Raw genomic sequence first — 19,538 nt, 5'->3', positions numbered from 1 at the left:
CAGGGGAGGTGACTCATGCTGAAGGTCCGGTGAGTCAGACAGGATGGCCCACCACAGGGGCTTCCCTCCACCGAAGTGCAGAGGCCTTCCTGAGATGTACTGGGGGAGAAAAGACCAACTTGACCCTTTCAGAGTACTCATGGGTGTCTAGACTTGTGAGCCATCCATCCCTGAGCTGGGAGGAAACAGGGGAGTATGTACACAAAGAAAAAGTGTGTCTGAGCCTCCGAGAAGCAGAGGCTGGCAGTCTGAGGATCAAACTTTCCAAGCCTTTCCTACCCTGGGTCTGAGTCCTGCTAAAAATGCCCTGGGGCTGTGAGGCCTTCAGCAAGTGTTAATGGCTTGACAGTTCAGTTTCCTGGAAAATATAGGATTTGCCTCCTGGAGTTGGGATAGTAAAAGTGCAACCTAGCACTACTATTGAAAAGGGAATGCAAACCCTGTTTTGGATTCAAAACCTAGGAAGCTTTTGCCTGGTAACACAGTACCGTGAGCCCTGTCAGGTCTCCTGGCTTTGATGTGAGGTGAAGGTGTAGGTCTGTTACAGACCTACAGAGATACCAGTGGGCACAGCCCAGCATAGAACCCTAGGGTGGGTTGGGAGCTGTCGTCTTTCTATTGCCAGCAGTCCACTTTTCTTCTAGTCTAGGAGGTCTCATTCCTTCCTTCTAGGCACCCCAGGACCTTTCTTCTGCCTACTGCGCTCTTCCCTCTGCAGAGTAAAGAAGAAATATCAGGAATTCCAAGCCAATCAGCACTACCCATAGTTCCCTTCTGTTTCAGGTGCCAGCATGGCATAGTAGGACAGTGCGTTGATTCTCTCAGGATATTCTGTTCATCATCATCATCCTGTAGATTGCACCAGCCGCCTTAAACTTGTGATTGTCTTGCCCTCCTGGCTCAGTTCCATCCTATGTACACACTCTCCTGCCTCTGTTTCCTCCGCACTCATGGATGGCTCACAAGTCTAGACACCCGTCCAGGGCCATTTACTTGGGCCATCACCGCGGGTCGCGCGGGGTGGGGCTGGCAGGCTGGGCACCTCGCGTGGGAAGGTCTGTGTAGAAGTCCGGACCCGGCCAGACTTCCTGCCCGCGGGCCGGAGGCTCTGGCACTGGATACGCGCCAGGGGGCGTCGCTGGGCGGGAGCGGCTTCCTGGGCGCGGGCGGCACAGGCGGCGGATCGCGGGATCGCGGGGGACAGCTCACCTGCACTGGCGACATGGAGGACGGCGTGCTCAAGGAGGGATTCCTCGTGAAGAGGGTGAGTGTGCTCCGGCCTTGCGCCCGCGTGGCCATGGGGACAGCGGAGCAGGTGGTGGTTGGACGCGCCGACGAGGTAGGCTCCCGCTGGCGGATCCGGCTTGGTTAGTGTGGTTCTGGGTTGGCTCTAGAATGAATCTCTTAAAACAACTTACTGGGGGGTGGGGGTGGGGGTGAGCCTGAGCCCAGAGGCCCTAGGTTCAGTCCCAGGAACACACACACCCCACATGCCTTAAAATATCCTAAGGGTGTGGGGTGCAGGGTGGACAGCTGGAAAGAAGGAATGACTCTAACATCCTGTGGCAGAAGTTTAACTGTGGTGGACTGCTCTTAAGAGTGTATTCTGAAATCGCTAAGAGGATTTTGAATGCTTCCAACACCGTGAAACAATAATAAATGTTTGAGGTGATGCATAGGCTGGTTACCCTGAAGCGATCGTTGCACACCATGCCTATGACTGACATCACAATGTATGTACCTATGAATATGCACAGTCATGTGTCAATTAAAACATGACAGTATGGTATTGAAATATAAAGCACCATGGATTTGCTGTGTACTTTACAACTGGGAGGGTGGTACCCCCTCTCGTGTGTGTGTGTGTGTGTGTGTGTGTGTTACCACTTAGCTGTCTGTATTGTTTCATCCTTCATAAGTCCTGCAAGATTAGTGATTGGCACCAGAATGGTTGTTGCTATCACTTATAGATGAGGAGATTGAGTATCAGATAGAATAGCTTGCCTAGAGTGAGTATTAGATGGAACATGAGTTCCATCATTAGTCCGTTGCCCAGTCCGTTGCCCATCACCCCACAGTGAAGAAGCTAAGGGACTCTGGGACTCCAGGATACCTAGGATCAAGGGCAGGGAAAATGAATGAAAGGACCTGGAAGAGAAAATTTTAGGGTTCAGTGGTATGACACTTCCTAGCATACAGGAAACCTTGGGTTTGATCCCTAACATCTGAAAACAAATTTAACATTGATGTCAACACTAACATTTATATTAGTATACTAGCAAAGCATACAGATATACATCTAAAGCTGAGCCCTTTGGCTGTTCTGGGCTTACAGCCTTACGAAGTGGGGATGATGGAGGCTAAAGAGACTGTCCTCATTGGCTTACCTGGCCACACAGCCTGATAGCGCTGAAGGCTCAAGTCCCTTTCATGTTCTGTTTACATATGTCTGCCTTGTTTTGCACAGTGCGTGATACAGGGAGACCAGGTGTGCTTTGTTCAAAGTTACAAGCAAGGAGGATAGGAAGCTGATGCCAGGTCAGGGGGTCAGGCTGGTGTCCAGCTGTCCAGAATTCCATGTTCACTTTGTGTGTTCGTCATTTAGATGATGAGATGGTTCACCCAGGTCACGTCTGTGTCCACTCTACTGCGGCCTGTGAGGTGGCTGAGCTGGTGTGATGTGTGGTTTGCTGGTGATTGCAAGGCTGTGGTAAGGGCCTGTGAAGGAGAGGGATCACCTTCTGGTCAAATCCTTCAGACAGGGTCTGTGGGCCTCTGCCTGTTTCTGGAGTTACCGACATGACTCCCACTCCCACTACTGCGTAGAGACAGGAGATCTAGGCTCACCAGGACATGGAAGAGGATTGCCCTTGTCTTCTGGGGGCCTGGCTTAGAATCCAGAGAGTCAGCACAGGGTGGCTGAGGCGCCAATGCCTCTTTCCAGCCCCATCCTGAGGCAAGTGGAAGTTGCGCTTGTTCCTGCCGGCACAGTGAGGAAGTCGGCCGAAGACCCCTGCTATGATCACCGCCTGTTCCCACTGCCACGCAAATCCACTTTCCTCTCAAGTGGCAGTAGTAACCCACGTGCTCACAGGTCACGGTGGCCCTGGGTGGTTTAGGAGGGTTCCCAGCTCTGGGATGTAGAAAGTCTGAGCTGGAAGCAAAAGAACAGAACAGCCAACTCCTGGTAGGCTTGGCTGGAGGCAAGCAGCGGCATGATGGGTTTGGCTCCTAACCCTGCCCAGACAAGAAAGAACCAGACTCTAGGCAGAACACAGGGCACTTGCCAGGCCTGGCTCTCAGAGGAGAGGAGCAGCTGAGTCTGTTTGTGGGTGTGGGTGGGGCATAGGGGTGGGGGTGGAGGAGTATGTATAGCTCTGTGGTGAGGAGAGCTGAAGCAGGTGCTGCAGCCAGGCTTGGAGGCCTGGAGGCATCACTTGTAGGACTCTGGGACTTCATCTCGAGGACATACAGTAAAAGCTTTATCATTTTCTTCAAGACTGGATCTTATGTAGTCCGTCCACTGTAGCCTCAAACACTCTGTGTATTTAAGGACGGCCTTGAACTCTTTGATCTGTCAGCCTCCACCTCGCATGTCCTGGGTTACAGGCATGCACCATCATGCCTAGTTTATTCAGTGCTGAGGATTCAATCCAGCTCGGAAAGCCCTCTACCAAATTGATCTACATCCCAGCCCAAGAAGATATTTTTTTATGCATGAAATATTCCAGAAGCCTGGTGTAGATGCTCTCACACCTGTATTTCAGCACTTGGGAGAATGAGGGAGGAGGATCCTTAGTTGGAGACTAGCCTAGGCTATATAGAGTTACTCTGTCTCAAATCAACAAATAAGACAACCAATAATAAACCAGACACCGCTGCCACCTATCTAACTCCTGAGATAAATGATTGTAATACAGAAAAAAAAAAAAGCCTGTTATTAAATCTTCTCCTTTTCCACTTCTTTCCTTCCTTCCTTCTGTCCTTCCCTCCCTCCCTCCCTTCTTCCTTTCTTTCTTTCTTCTTTGACTGGGTTTATCTGTGCAGCCCTGGCTGTCCCGAAATTTGCTCTGTAGACCAGGCTGACCTGGAACCCACAGAGGTCCGCCTTCCTCTGTCTTTGAAGTGCTGGGATTCACAGCTACCCTGCCTGGCTGTTTTCTTATCATGAGAGTTAGGGAGTATAGTATCCTCCTTAAAGGGCACAGCCCTGAGGTGCCGGCCCATCTCATGGGGCCCCTCCTTTCCCCTAAAGGAGCTGGCCTCTGCCCCAGTCAGTGGCTTACAGACAAGAGGCCTGAAGAGAGAGGCTTCTCCATGCATGGGAACCAGTGCCTAGGTAGAGGGCTGTAGGCTGGGTTTATTTGAATCTAGTCTCACCTTGCCTGTGTGCACCGAGGCTTGTCCATAGAGCAGTGGTTTCCTACAAGGTGTGAGGTTATTTCAGAGCCTTCTGCTGAAGCCCCCACAGCAGTCTCATTGTTTCATTCACTTGTCCCAACACACTATGGTCAGAATGATTGTCTCAGGTGTGATTACAGATCCGTGTGTCGATAATCCTGACCAGACTGATGACTGATTTACCAATTGTGTTTTGAGACAGTCTCTAATCCAGGCTGGCTTTGAACTCACTATGTAGATGAGGATGACTTTGAACTTCTGATCCTCCTACCTCTACCCCTTAAATACAGGCTTGTATCACCAGCTTGCGTGGTACTGGTGACTGAACTGTAGCACGAATAATTAAAACCAAGAGACAGATATTGGAGTTCATGCTGAAGGTCAGAAAAGCAAAGCAGCCAACCACTAGAGAGTTCTTGCCTCTTCCAAGGCTCAGACCAAAAGAGGAGATCCTGTCCTTAGCATGATTGCAGGCTGCCTGAGCTCCTGTCTCCTCCCTTCTTCTATTCTTCTCTAGTGCTGGGATTAAAGGCATGCACCGCCACTGCCCAGCCTCTATGGCTAACTAGTGTGGCTGCTGGGTTTCATCCCTAGCTCCAGAGGGATCTTATAAACCTAAGACTCCGAGCTTGTTATGCTTCTGCTATAAATTCCTCATGGTCTGAATATCAAACTGTGCCTAGCAGGAACCCATCACTTCCCCATCCCCGCCCCACAGGACTCAGTGCCAGAGTCACGTAGAAGCATGCGATGCTCCTGAAGAGGAAATGCTACAATGGTTTTGGTGCTGACACTCAAACCTCAGACCTTGCCAGGACTAGGCAAGGGCTCCACCACCGGGCTACATGCCCCGTAGTGCTCTTGTGTGCTCTCTTGCCTGCCTTCTTCATCAGACAAACCTAAATTGCTCATCGAGATTGCTTGCTTATTTGAATTTAAATTTATTTTACAATTATAAAAATAATACACCAATTTCTGGGTATTATAATATACATCTGTAATCCCAGCCTGGGCAAGACGCTGATGTCCTTAAGAAACAAAAATAAAACATTTTGGGGACTGCAATTCAATAGTGGAGTGCTTGCCTAGTGTTTCAGGGGCTCTGGTTTGATTTCTGCCACCACACACCCACAAAAAAAATCATTGATACTAATTTTTAGAATTTTATTATTAGGGGCTAGGGATATAATAAGGTCATAGAGTACTTACCTCACACACATGATGCCCTGGATTCAGTCCCTAGCTACATACGTATACACACACACTGAATTTTCTTTCTAAGCTTTTATTTATTTTTGGAGACACTGACCTGGCTGGCCTGGGACTCTCTATGTAGAACAGGCTGGTTTTGAGCTCACAGAGATCTGCCTGTCTACTTCAGGAGTGCTAGGATTAAAGCTGTGCACTACCTTACCTGTGGCAGGAGAAACATGAGTTCCAGGCCAGGCTGGATTACGTAGAGCTTGTCTAAATATGTACATACATGCATGCATACCCTGTCTAAACCAATACACACACACACACATCCTGTCTAAATGCATACATGCATTTGTGAATACTTGTATACAGACAGACACAGTAAAGGGGGAAAACTGGAAGGAAACACCAGATGTTAGCAATGGCTGCCTTGTGCTAAAAGAGTTTACAGGTGAGTGATTTTTCCTTATATCTTGCAGTTTCTCTCAAGCTTTATGAACCGGTTCTGGGATGTATAACTCGGGTATAACTCAGGTAAAACATCTCACATGCCAGAGGGCCTGAGTTGGAGCCCTACCACTGGCAAAGGCCAATAGGAAATAAAATGTCAAGGTCAAAAGCTTTTGCTTCAACTCAGGAGAGAGGAGCGAAGGAGAGCCAGACAAAATGCCTGCTCCCTCCTTCACTGTACATTGACTCTCAGCCCACACTGCTTGCCTAAGCATGGGCTTCCTCTCTCTAGTGCAGTATCCTCCCCCTGCATCACCTCACCACCAGCCTTTCCTGTCTGTCTGTCTGTCCATAGGGCCACATTGTCCATAACTGGAAGGCACGATGGTTTATCCTTCGGCAGAACACGCTCCTGTATTACAAGCTAGAGGGTGGCCGGCGAGTGACCCCACCCAAGGGAAGGATACTCCTGGATGGCTGCACCATCACCTGCCCCTGCCTGGAGTATGAAAACCGGCCGGTATGTGAGCATCCTGATGCCTGGTCCCTTGTTCTAGACACCTTGCCCCTTTGTTATCATTGTTTGATTGGGGTTCAGATTCTGACTGTCTCATGAACTCGGGCGAATAGTTAAACCTCTCCCAGCTCTCACTTGTCATTTATAAAAATTGGGATAAAACGATTATGTGACAGCATTACACACATGTGGTAAGGCTGTTTGAGAAAGTGATGATCTGTTAAAAAAAAAAAAAAAAACAGCTAGTGTTCTAGGAGGCAGGCACTAATTCACAACAAAACCAGAAACTAAAAACTAGCCAGAAGAGGCCAGAGGAAGACACCAGATGTCAGCAACAATGGTCTCTTAGACAGAAGCATGGGTGAGGGGTTTTTGTTTTGTTTTGTTTGTTTGTTTTTTTGTTTTGCAGTTTCCTTCAAGGTTTATGACCACAAATTTTGGGGGCATAAAATGCAAGAAAATTTGCTGTCTTGGGATTGTTTCAGAAGTGAGGGGCAGCTTTGACCCTACATCAAAAAATTGTCCAGGTGTGGTGGCTAATCCCAGCACTTAGGAGACAGAGCAAGCCCTTGTGAGTTCAAGACCAGCCTTGTCTATATAAGGAGTTCCAGGCTAGCCAGGGCTGCTAATGTACCCTTTCTATAATTTAATGGGGCTAAGAGGTGGCTTAGCTGTTAAAAGCATTTAATTTGGTTCCTAGCCTTCATATCAGACAGCTCACAACTGCTGTAACTCCAGTACCTATAACTATAACTACAGTCCCAGGGGATCTGGCCCTCTGGCCTCTAAAGGTACCTATAGGCATGAGGTGCACAAACACACACACACACACACACACACACACACACACACACACACACGGGGAATAAATCTTCTTTTTAAGCAAGTCAGGGGCTGAGAATGTAGTGTAGCTCAGTGGTAGAGCACTTGTCCAGTGGCTTCTATTCATCAGCAACACATCGTCATTGAAAACATTTAGAGTCCCAGACGATGGTGTAAATATGAGCTGCAGAGGAGGGCACCACTATGGGTTGTCTAGGGCAAGTACAGCCTCAGAAGTAGGGACCCTGGGGGTGAAGGCCTGCTGATGGGGCTAGAAGGGAAAGCTCACTGAAGGGGTGATGGGAGATTGTCTGGGACCAGATGGAGGCAATGCGGAGCTACTGGAGGTTTTGAGTTAGAGAATGAACTATTGAAAAGTCTTTTTAGATGCTGGGCATAGGGGCTCACACCTGCAATCCCCATCACTCAGGAGGCTGAGGCTGGAGGAGTGTCAGAACTCAGAATTTCAGGGCAGCCTAGACAACATGGTGAGATGCTATCTCAAAAAACACACAGACAATAAGGGAAATAATTTGATCAAAACTGGGGATGGAGTTGGATGGTGGTGGTGCATGTTTTTAATCCGAGCACTGGGGAGGCAGAGGCAGGTCGAGGCCAGTCTGGTCTACAGAGGGAGTTCCAGGACAGCCAGGGTTACACAAAGAGAAGCCCTGTCCTGAAAAACCAAAAGTAAATAAAGAAAAGGTTTGGATATGGGGTAGATAAAGTTGATTTTATTTTGTAGACTTATAATACTGTTATATGCAAACAATGTCACCCTCCAGAAGACTGATACAGCATCTAGGTACATGCAGATAGCTTATGTTTGTTGAGTTAATAATCTTGAACAAAGAAGAAAGATTGGCAGATATGTCAGATGGTTCTAAAGAGGAAATCCATGGGTATCAGTGAATGAAGCCTTGAACTCATAGGTTACATTCTCAACCTGCTGCCCCTTAAGAACCATTAGGAAGAATGAGGAATGGTGTTACTTATATGAATATTTTGTAGTATTTGCTTGGGTATTTTGGGTTGAAAAAGATTGAGAACAATCAATAGGTTTTCTAGAAACAAGTCATAAAGTGTGTGTGTGTGTGCATGTGCGTGCATGCATACATGCGTGTTTGCATGCTATTGAGTGTGTTTGGGTTTCATTTGTCATTTTTAGGCCCTCTTGAAACATTTTTTCAGTAAAATGGTGAACTGCAGCTGGATAATAACAAGTTCAATTCAATCTTCCATACTGCTGGCCAGTGGATGCTAACTTGGTAAAACATCTGCATAATATTCCTTGGGACAGCAAGCCAGCCATGACTTAATCCCATGTTTCCTATTGATTTAAATGAAGGATATTTGTAAGTTCAAAAGCAAAACAGGCTGTTTGTGAATATGCTGGTGGCCATAACCAGAAGGAAGATGTCTTAGAGAGGCTCCTGGGTTTGATCCCCATCACTGGGGATGGACGCCCTAATTTACACGTAGCATTTAAGAGTGCCAACGTGTGACATTCCGCAGCAGGTTTAAGAAAGCCTCCAGTTAGAGGGTAGAGAAGTGGCCCCCAAGTCCACCAAGCGTGAGTCCGCTGTGTCAGTATCTGCTCACAGTCCTTGTGCTCATGGGTTGTTAGCAGTGCAGTCCTCTCTCCACCTAGTCCTGGAGCAGGCTGTTCCATCCTGGGTGGGTTCTCTGAGAATGCTGACCAAGGGCTGAGCATGTAGCAGAGGGCAAACCTTTTGGGAAGGAGTTGAAACCGTGTCACATGAAGGATGAGTGGATGAGTTGGTAATGTTTGAACTAGAGACAGGGATGGAAGGGTTCTTACTGGCACTCTTGTAGGGGTAAATGGTAGTGTGTTATTACAAGGGGAGACTCAGCTCAGCGAGGCTCCTGGGGTGATCAAGCCTTCCTAGCCAAGTTGCAGGGCTGAGGTTTGTGTTCAGGTCCATCTGAGTGAGCCTGGGAGGTTCCCTCTTCAGAGAAGGGCTGTGATAAGGAGTAAGGCTGTGGCTCTGGAAGGGTGAGTCAGAGCCACCGTGTTGGGAAGCACTGCGTTAACCTGTGCGGAAGGGAAAGGTTGCTTTAGGAGGCCATGCACTCCTTGCTTGGATATATCCAAATCAATCCGTACAGCCTCCCCTGCTGAGTGTGGGCAGGGTTGGGTCCTAGGCATCCCTGGATACATGACCTCCAGGAGCCTCTCTGATCCTGTCATTCCTGCTACCAACATTTCCTTACCCAGTTCTCCTCTGAGTATTAGTGTCTGGTTGTCTCTTCTCACAGCTCCTCATTAAGCTGAAGACCCGAACTTCCACTGAGTACTTCCTGGAGGCTTGTTCTCGAGAGGAGAGGGACTCCTGGGCCTTTGAGATAACAGGGGCTATCCACGCGGGGCAGCCGGGGAAGGTCCAGCAACTCCATATACAGAAAAACTCCTTCAAGTTGCCCCCACACATCAGCCTGCAGTGAGTGTCCACCTGCCTGTCCCTGACTCTGTCCGGCCTCCCTGAAGCCTCTCCTGTCTGTTTAGTTGGGAGAGGGACCCTATGGTACAACACAGGCTTGGCTATTCCACCATTGTGCTTCAGGGCCAGCGGTCTTCTCTGTCCCGGTCATGCTGGGTTGACTCCTGGAGCTTGCCTTATTTAGCTCCTCTCTCCTGTGTAACCTTTCAGGGCCTCACCAAGTCATAATACCTCAGTGAATGAAGCAGAGACCACCATTCTGTTTTAGGCAGAGTACTTAGATAGTTCTCATCGGCAGTTTGGTGGTCAGTAATGGCTGCCTTATTATTTGGAGGGATTCCTCATTCAGCCATCTACGAAATCACTGAGTACATAACAAATATGTACAACTATTATGTGTCAATTTTAAAAAGAAAAAAGAGATAGTTATTGAGTGCTTATTGAATGTCATGCATTGTGCCAGGTGTTCAGAGAGGTAAGCACTAATAGATGCATCCTCAGGGGCCTTTCACCCCAGGGACATGCATACAGAAGGTCTTTCATTGGTGGTAGCAGTTGTCACAGCAGGCAACTAATGGTGATGGTGATATCTACCATGCCATAGAGATGTATGACAGGTGTTTCCATCAGACATGCCCCATAGCCTCCCAGGCAGCTGCACTATTATGACCATCCTAGATGGGATGCAAGTCCATCCCTGAACTCAAAGAACTCTACACCAGCCTCTGAAGTCTAGTGTGCACACCATCTGTGGGTCCACACAGCTGCTAAGCCAGGGTGAGTGCAGGCAGGAACAGCCTGAGGTGGGTCCTGAAAGGAAACCTACAGAGGCGGAGCTGGAGGAGTTCAGAAAACATGTAACAGATCACATGGAGCCATGAGGTTTTAAGCAGTCACAATTGTTTAGCTTATATGACCAGTAATAGTTGCCCAGTGTGGAAATATTGGAACATTTACACAATCAAGAAGAAGAGCATCTGAAAACCATGTCTTTTGGATTTTGATTTATAACCAAAGCCTGTCTCTGTAGTGTAAGAAGTACGGTTTTTCCTCCCGCCGCCTGGTCTTGTCCCGCCGCCGTGCCAGCCCCAAATAACACACAGAGACTCTGTATTTGATATTATACTGTTGGCCAGTTACTACTTTCTTATCAGCTAGCTCTGTCTTAAGTATTAACCCATTTGTGTTAATCTATGTATTTCCACGTGGTCTTCTTACCCGGAGCCAGCTGCCGCGTACTGCTCTCTCCAGCCTCCCCATCTTGGCTCCTCCTTACTACTTCCTATTTCCTCCTTGTCTCCTAGTCCCTCCTATCTTCCTTTCCTATTGGCCAACAGTGCTTTATTCATTAACCAGTATGAGAAACATTTACAGAATGACATCTCCCATCACTGTAGTGTATGTCATATCATCTGTCCTTTGCTTTGTATCATGAACTGATACCATGATTCTTGGAGCCTCCCTGTAGTGGACACTATGACCAGGGTCCTTTCTTTGCCTTCTTCCTATGTAGTCGAATTGTGGACAAGATGCATGACAGCAGCAGTGGAATCCGGCCGTGTCCTAACATGGAGCAGGGAAGCACCTACAAAAAGACCTTCCTGGGTGAGCCTATCCATCCCATGGCCAGATTGGAGACCTGGGACATAGTGACTAGAGCCCATCTAACTGCTTAACCAATTATAATGGGGACAGAGCTGTCTGCTAAGAAATGGGATAGTCTGTGAGGGAGTGGCTACAGCTCTGAGCATTGGGTATGACTGTCAGGCTGCTCTTAGGTAGAACCTGAGACTCCTCAGGAGGTCAAGGTCAATGGGGTAATTGACCAAGTCCCATGAGTAGGCTAGGGTATAGCTAACACATGGTTTGACAGGTGCCTGTCCTTGTACTGACACAGGCTCCTCCTTGGTGGACTGGCTCATCTCCAGCAGCTTTGCAGCCAGCCGTCTGGAGGGAGTGACCCTGGCCTCCATGCTTATGGAAGAGAACTTCCTCAGGCCAGTTGGGGTCCGGAGCATGGGAGCTATTCGCTCAGGGGATCTGGCCGAGCAGTTTCTGGATGATTCTACAGCCCTGTACACTTTTGTGAGTTAGAGGTTGGGTTCTTCTAGGGAGGGGAGGAAATGGCAAGGGTAGGAGTTGGGGGTCTGGAGCCATAGGGAAGACCCAGGGTTGGGGAACAGTTCTATCCTGAGGAGTTCAAGGGGCTTCTGTGATGAGGAATTCTCTTTGTCTTTGTGGCCCCCTTGGCCTGGGACTGGGTTCCTTTGTAACAAGTCCTCGCCTTCCCCTTCCCACTAGGCTGAAAGCTACAAGAAGAAGGTAAGCTCCAAGGAAGAGATCAGTCTCAGCACCATGGAGTTAAGTGGCTTAGTGGTCAAACAAGGCTACCTATCCAAGCAGGTATGGCTGTCTTTGAGCAGGAGGACATGGGATGAGCCCAGAGGGAGGCAGGAGCTGAGGATGCTGGAGTACATTCTTTATTAGTAAAATCCACAGAACTCCCCTCCCCAGCCACAAGAGGCAAATCCAAGACCGGCGCATGCTTATTCTCACATATGTGTACCAGACCCAAGAATTGTCACATGAAAAAATATAACACAAGTAACTGTCACATCAAATAGCAACTTGTGTATTGTTGCTCCATGTCACATGTGTCACCAGCCTGTCGAACATTAGGAACCATCTGCTGTTTTTACCATAGACGAAATGGTCTATCTCAAGGGTCCTGCTGCTGCTGGGCCTGACAGTGGCCCTGACCGAGGGAAGAACTGAGGTCCCCACGGGAGTGGAAGAAGGGATGAGAGAGACTCTAGGTGCTAAGGGAGGTTTGTGACCTGGGGTGTGAGTTCAGAGAAAGTTTCTTTCACACTCAGTCACACACAGAGGTTAATATCTGACTATTTAGGCTTTACCATACACTGTATCGTAGACTGTAATTGATTTTTTTTTTCCTTTTTTCTTTTTCTTTCTGGTTTTGGTTTTTTGAAACAGGGTTTCTCTGTGTAGCTCTAGAGCCTGTCCTGGAACTTGCTTTATAGATCAGGCTGGTCTGGAACTCACAGAGATCCACCTGCCTCTGAGTGCTGGGATTAAAGGTGTGTGCCACTACCGCCCTGGCAATTGATCTTTTTTTTCTGATATAGAATGTTACATTGATTTCCACACAATAAAATGCACAAATATACATGTAGCTATAGGGTTGATTTGGACCAAGTTGACCCTTAAAATGTTGGTGACCTTGTGTGCAATGTGGCTTGTGAACTGGTGATCTAGTTGAGGTTTGTTCTGTCCTCCTTTAAAATTATTTAAAAATATTTAGTATTATTAAAAAAGATTTTTTTTTGTGTGTGTGTATATGGGTGTTTTGTTTGCATGTATGTGTGTGCAGTACTTACAGAGACCAGAAGAGGGAATTGGATCTTCTGGAACTGGTGTTACAGATGGTTGTGAGCCACCATTTGAGTGCTGGGAACTGAACCCGAGTACTCTTCAAGAGCAGCAAATGTTGTTAACTGATTGGCCTTATCTCCAGCCCCCTTGCCTTTTTGTTGCTGTTCAGTGGTGGGAATTGAACTCAGGGTCCTGTGCTTACTTGGCTAACACTACTACTGAGCTCCAGACTCAGCCCCTTATCCTTTCATTCCTGAGTATTGGGGTAATGTGCCTCTTTTCTTTCAGCGCTAACTCTTAGCTCTCTGTCAACTAGTGTGGCATTTTTGCTGAGGTGCCACTAAGCAGGGACCGTGTCACTGTAATCCTTGAGTTTCTTTCAAACTGTCCTTAGAATGTAGTCTCATTGGAGCAGGCAGGCTTGTTACGGTTTTGTTTGATGGATGCATGGAAACGAGAAGGGAATGTAGAGCTTGAGCCCTTTCCTTCCTACAGGGGCACAAGAGGAAAAACTGGAAGGTGCGCCGATTCGTTCTGAGGAAGGACCCGGCTTTCCTGCATTACTATGACCCTTCCAAAGTGAGTGACCCATGTCCAGCTTCCAAAGTCTCAAGCAGAGTGGGCAGCTGCAGTGTCTCCTCTCCCACATCACACCATGGTTCCTTGCAGGCCACACTGCTCTGTCTGCTCAGTGCATGGTCTTCTGTGCCCACATCTCATGAATGGACCTTCATTATTTTGAGAAGTACCCTTTCCTTTCCCCAAAGCCTGCTTTGTGGACAAAGGGAGAGAGGAAGACTCCTAAGTGATGCTCCCAGGCTCTTCATCCCTTTCATCCACCTTTGAAAATTTTCTTTTTGTTGTATTTAATTTACACAGGAATTGCTGTCCTGTGTCAGGAATTGCTGCTCCTCATTTCTGATAAATACCACCTCACTCAGAGTTAATCTAATTCTCATCAAAAGGAAAATGGCTCTCTAGTTAGGGTGTTCGGCCTTGCCTTTGATATGAATTTCAGTCAGGAATCCTTAGCCTCATAGAGGAACCCTCTTGTTCCCTGCCAAGCACAATGAGGAGGCTAAGGCCTAGGAAGAGGATTAGAAGGAAAACTGACTGAGGGATGAAACCCTTGGGCCCCCCCCCCCCCCCGAAGGCACCCATTGACCTTTCTTTGGGTTCTAGTGGTATTGCTACCATGGCTGTTTCAAATCCTTTTTAATTTTGTTTAAAGACAGCATGTCTTTAAACTCACTATGTCGCCAAGGATGAACTTGAATGCTGGGATTACAGGCATGTGCTATCATCCCAGATTGAACCTCAAACTCTCACCGGCCACACAAATTCTGAGACTTGGAAAATATCAACAAATGTATAAGCATGTGTTACATTTAACTGTTAATGTAGCATCAACTATTTTGTGCCCCTGATGAGTCCAGAGCCTTTTGCTATTTGCTGTTTACCCTTCCTGTTGCTGGGCTATATCTATTCCAGTACCCAGGACCTGCTTCTCAAGGCTAATTCGGTGTCCCCTGAGACTGCCTGCTGTAGATGGCTGCAGCGATGGGCCCCTTCTTGATGTTTCCCTCCTCTGGTATCTGTCAACAGTTCTGCATTGTTACTTAACTGTTTTAGTGTTATTTGCGGGAGCCACCCATTTAGTATTGATTATTAACAGAAGGGACCAAGGGCCGGTGCTCCTGGTGTAGAAAGTTGCTCTTTAACCATCCAGATACCATAAACCAGTCTTGTTTCATGTCAAGCACATTAGAGACTTACACAACAATGTCCAATGTGCAGGAATACCCGTCATAACTATATATTGTTGACAAAGGTTAAGGAAGCCGGTGCATACTTCTGGTAGAATGTGGAACGAAACCATTGTTCAACTCTGCCAGACCTGGTAACTGCCTCATTGGTACAAGTTGCTTGGGCAAATGATGCCCAGGTTCAGCCACATCTATTAGAGAATTTGAAGTGGCTTGGCAGGTCAGTTACAGGGGAGATGTGTCTTCTTTTTCGGTTTGTTCATGGAATTACTAATTGGCCTCTTCCTCCACAGGAAGAGAACAGGCCGGTAGGTGGGTTTTCTCTTCGTGGGTCCCTTGTGTCTGCTCTGGAGGATAATGGTGTTCCCACTGGTAAGATGCAACTTCAGCTCTGGCTTAAAAGATCTCTGGGGCCTCCATCTGCATGTCATGTCCCTTGATGGGTAGGGTAGGGGGAGCCTGAGCTCTGAGAATCAAGTGGGCCTTTCCTTAATGAGACAGTGATGTGATTCTTGAAGTTCACTTTAAAAACTAATATTCTTGTGTTTTAAGAATACAACTGAATAATCCTTATTTATATTCTTAGTTTCTGTGCTGATGGCCTGTAAACTTCCACCTAAGTTACAGCTAAGGGCTACAGTGTATTAATGTTAATGGCATGCTTTCATTTTCTATTCACACTAATTTTACAATTTTACTAATTTACAAGGTAGTATCACTTCTATCTTGTGGATGTAGAAATTGAGGTTCAATATCAAAGCAAACATCAAATTCTGTGCCTCTTTTAACATAAACAGGGGATTCTTTGATGTGAATAAAACTGTAGGTCTATGGTTAGCATGGGGTGGGCAAGCAAGGAAGCTGCAAATGCTCAGAATAACCACTGGTAGGCTTTATGGCTGTAGGAAGTGGAAATACTCCAGTTTTTTTTTTTTTTTTTGTCTTAGTTGATGCGTAGCTTCAAGCTGGAAGTTGTCATGGTTATTCAATCCTTTTTTCCCCCCTCATGTATAGGAGTCAAAGGGAATGTCCAAGGAAATCTCTTCAAAGTGATCACGAAGGACGACACACACTATTACATCCAGGCCAGCAGCAAGGCTGAGAGAGCAGAGTGGATTGAAGCTATCAAGAAGCTAACATGACCTAAGGGAACAGGACCAGGGTCCTCATTTTTATCAACCGATAGAGATGGGATTTCATGGAGAACTGGAGCAAAACAGATACTGGACTTGGATATGGCTCAGTGGTAGAGGATCTGCCTGAGCAATCCTGAGGCCCTGGTTCAATTATTGGAAAAGACGTTAACATTGTCCATTTTGTACAGCTTTGGAGCGAGACTGCTCAAGATGGCTCCTCAGTTCACAGTGGTGGTGCGATTACTTGTCTTCTGATCACCAACCTGAAAAGCTGGGACGGCTGTCAGGTGGCATCATCTAGACTTTTGCCCTTCAGGACAGAAATCTGTCTTGCCAGGTGGTGGTGGCACACACCTTTAATCCCAGCACTTGGGAGGCAGAGGCAGGTGGATCTCTGTGACTCTGAGGCCAGCCTGGTCTACAGAGTGAGTTCCAGGACAGCCAGGGCTACAGAGAAACTGTCTTGAGAAACCACATGAATGCATGCATGCACATCTGTGTCTTTGGGAACCATAGTAGTGTGCATCTCTTTGTTGGAACACTAATTTGGGCTTTGCTATATTACTCTAGTCTCAAGACAGCTCTAAGTGATTTCAACAATTTACGTCCCTGTAATTAATAAAGACTGACATTAGTCTCTAGTTATTGCAATTTTATGGTCCTCATAGGTTTACTCCCTGTAAGGCCCTATGTATTACAGAGACTAGTTATGGGGAAAACCTCAAGTGACCTGTCACTTTAAGGTAGGGATGCTGGCAAACTTGACTGTTCATAAGATAGTTTGCTTTGCAGAGTAAGACAGCAAATATCACAAGTTGCAGAGGTCATAGATATTCCTGAAGAAATTTGTTACAGATATTTAAAAAAAAAAAGGCAGAAATACAGCTTTTCTATACAAAATGTGGAGCAGGAGCCCTCTAAACGACAAAGATACAAATGACAAAATGACAAAAGTTAAATCCAGGGATAAGACTGGTCTAAAAATGAACATTAAAATAAGTGAAAAACTTTCCCATTAGGAAGGGTAACCTAAAGTGAAAAGTCTGTATCATACAGTGTTTTTATAAACATTTTTATTAAGTTTATACAGTAATCTGGCACAAGTTATGACCAGCATTCTTGCCAAGGACATTGGCATGGACTTTGATAAAATATATCTTACATTTATGGGGAATGGATATTTCTAAAGTGTCTGAGTAAAAACTTCTCTTAAAATAGATTTCCTCTTAATGTCTGGAATACCAGACACTGAATAGTCAGGCATCCCAAGAGCGTACTTGTTTCCCTTTATCCTAACTTTGTAAGAGACTGCCTTTTCAGGCACCATTTCTTTCATTTGGCATCTTTCCAGGTTTAATGTACCCAGAATTACTTTTAGGGCATTGATAGGTGCTTATCTGAATTAAGCTGTATTTGGTTTGATAGCTTCCTGCTTCCAAACCAACACAGCCATACTTCCCATTGCTAAGGGCGAGACAAGGATTCTAAAGTAGGTATCGTCAGCTTCAGACAAAGCTGGCAAGGTACTAGACCATTTCCATCCCTACCCACGCCAACTGTTCCTGATGCAAAACAAACAAAAAAACAAGGACACAAATCTCTGCTGTGTACCTGCTCAGTGCCACAGAGGCTGGCAGACTGGCAGGCACATCTCTGCAGCTCATGAAGAACTTGATCTTCAAAACAAAAAAACCCAAAAACTTGAACATATTCATGGAAATTGTAACTTTAAGCAGTTTACATTTCTTTTTGGCCAGTTTCAACCAACTAATGTAGGACAAAATACTGCCCATTTTGTTGTATGGATTAATGACCAATTAAAGGCAGAAGAAGGAACACAGAACCGTTTAATGAAAAGGCTTTGGTGAGAAAACCAAGACATGGTAAGCTGTTCCATTCCTTGTCCATTCTGTTCAGTCTCCCATGGCTGGGTGAGTAGTTTAGGCCTCATATATCTTAGTGTGTTCTTTTCATCAGTGTTAGTGAATGACTGATCTTTCCCTTGGCTAAGGTCACCGTTTTACACAACTGTAGAACCTACCAAAACAGCTAAGATGGGATAAAAATCATCATGGAACCCCAGCTACTTTTACTTTTTTAGTTTTGAGACAAGGGTTTCTCTGTGTAGCCTGTCTGTTCTAGAACTTGCTCTATAGACCAGGCTGATTGATCTAGGTGTATGCCACCATGCCTGTCTTAAATTTTGTTTTAATATAAAAAAATTTCAGTAAATAATTACCAGGAAAAGGACATTGTTATATTTCATAATGCATTTTTCCCCAGGGCCTTGACATGCTAGGCACACTAGGGTAACTCAACTATATGATTAAATCCTTAGAGCAGTAGCACAAACTGGTCTCTAATTTGTGCTACTCCTGTGTCTCAGAATAGTTGGGGACTATAGTTGTCATTGAAGCTTTGGTCATATATCTTCATGTTTTGCTTTGTCTTACTATGCAGTCTTGCATGGCCTTTAACTTGATATATAGATCAGCTAGGCCTTCAACTGCTTCCGTACCTGCTGGAATTAAAGGCATACACTACCATACCAGGCCCTAAACTTGCTTCTTGATGATTTTAAACCAGCAGTTCTCTACCTGTGAGTTGGGCTCCCTTTTGTGAGTATGTTTGACTCAAAAACCAGAGACATTTTCATGATTTATGACAGTAGCAAAATTAAGTCATGAAGTAGCAATGAAAATAATACCAGTAACATGGTATGCCTACTGGCAATGGGTCATCTGAGGTTAGATCATTAGATTAAAAAGCTCACTGGGCGTTGTGGCGCACGCCTTTAGTCCCAGCACTCAAGAGGCAGAGGCAGGCAGATCTCTGTGAGTTTGAGGCCAGCCTGATCTACAGAGCGAGTTCCAGGGCAGGTACCGAAACAATACAGAGAAACTTTGTCTCAAAAAACCAGAAAGTTCATAGACTACTATGTTAAATAAGGGGACAAACTTTCATAAGTGGCAAAGTATCTCTCCAACACTAACTTCCATCTTTTTGAGATACAGGTCTTGCAATGGTTTCCCAGGCTGATCAATAATTCTGGGCTCAAGGAATCTTTTCACCTCAGCCTTCCAAGTACTATATCCATCAGCATATGCTACCATACCCAATTCTAGAACCCTTGATTTTCAGTCTAGTTCTGGACCAACCAGGTTTTTAAGTTTGCCTACAGATAATAAATAGTACAAGTATCCTAAGATAAGCATGCAAACTAAATGATTTTCTACATTTGACTACTGTAGCTGTAAGTTCATACATGTTACTAATCTGTGAAGGTAAAAATAGGAATATTAAAAAAAGGTCAGGGGCTGGAATGATGGCTCAGAGGTTAAGAGCACTACTGGTTGCTCTTCCATAGGTCCTGAGTTCAATTCCCAGCAACCAC

General features: G+C 46.2%; 1 protein-coding gene across 1 annotated transcript; it reads left to right on the top strand.

The window, feature by feature from the left end:
• The first annotated feature begins 1,194 nt into the window (after positions 1 to 1,194).
• Positions 1,195 to 16,785, top strand: Plek2 (pleckstrin 2). The gene is made up of 9 exons (XM_051196193.1): positions 1,195 to 1,264; positions 6,404 to 6,568; positions 9,668 to 9,849; positions 11,363 to 11,454; positions 11,747 to 11,934; positions 12,151 to 12,252; positions 13,738 to 13,821; positions 15,302 to 15,380; positions 16,023 to 16,785. The coding sequence occupies exons 1-9, from the start codon at positions 1,223 to 1,225 to the stop codon at positions 16,148 to 16,150; spliced, it is 1,062 nt and encodes a 353-aa protein (XP_051052150.1). The 5' UTR covers positions 1,195 to 1,222; the 3' UTR covers positions 16,151 to 16,785.
• The last annotated feature ends 2,753 nt before the right edge of the window (positions 16,786 to 19,538 follow it).

Source organism: Phodopus roborovskii, unplaced genomic scaffold, assembly GCF_943737965.1.
Source record: "Phodopus roborovskii unplaced genomic scaffold, PHOROB, whole genome shotgun sequence".
Taxonomy (NCBI): Eukaryota; Metazoa; Chordata; class Mammalia; order Rodentia; family Cricetidae; genus Phodopus; species Phodopus roborovskii.
This window is presented reverse-complemented; position numbering and strand designations above follow the sequence as displayed.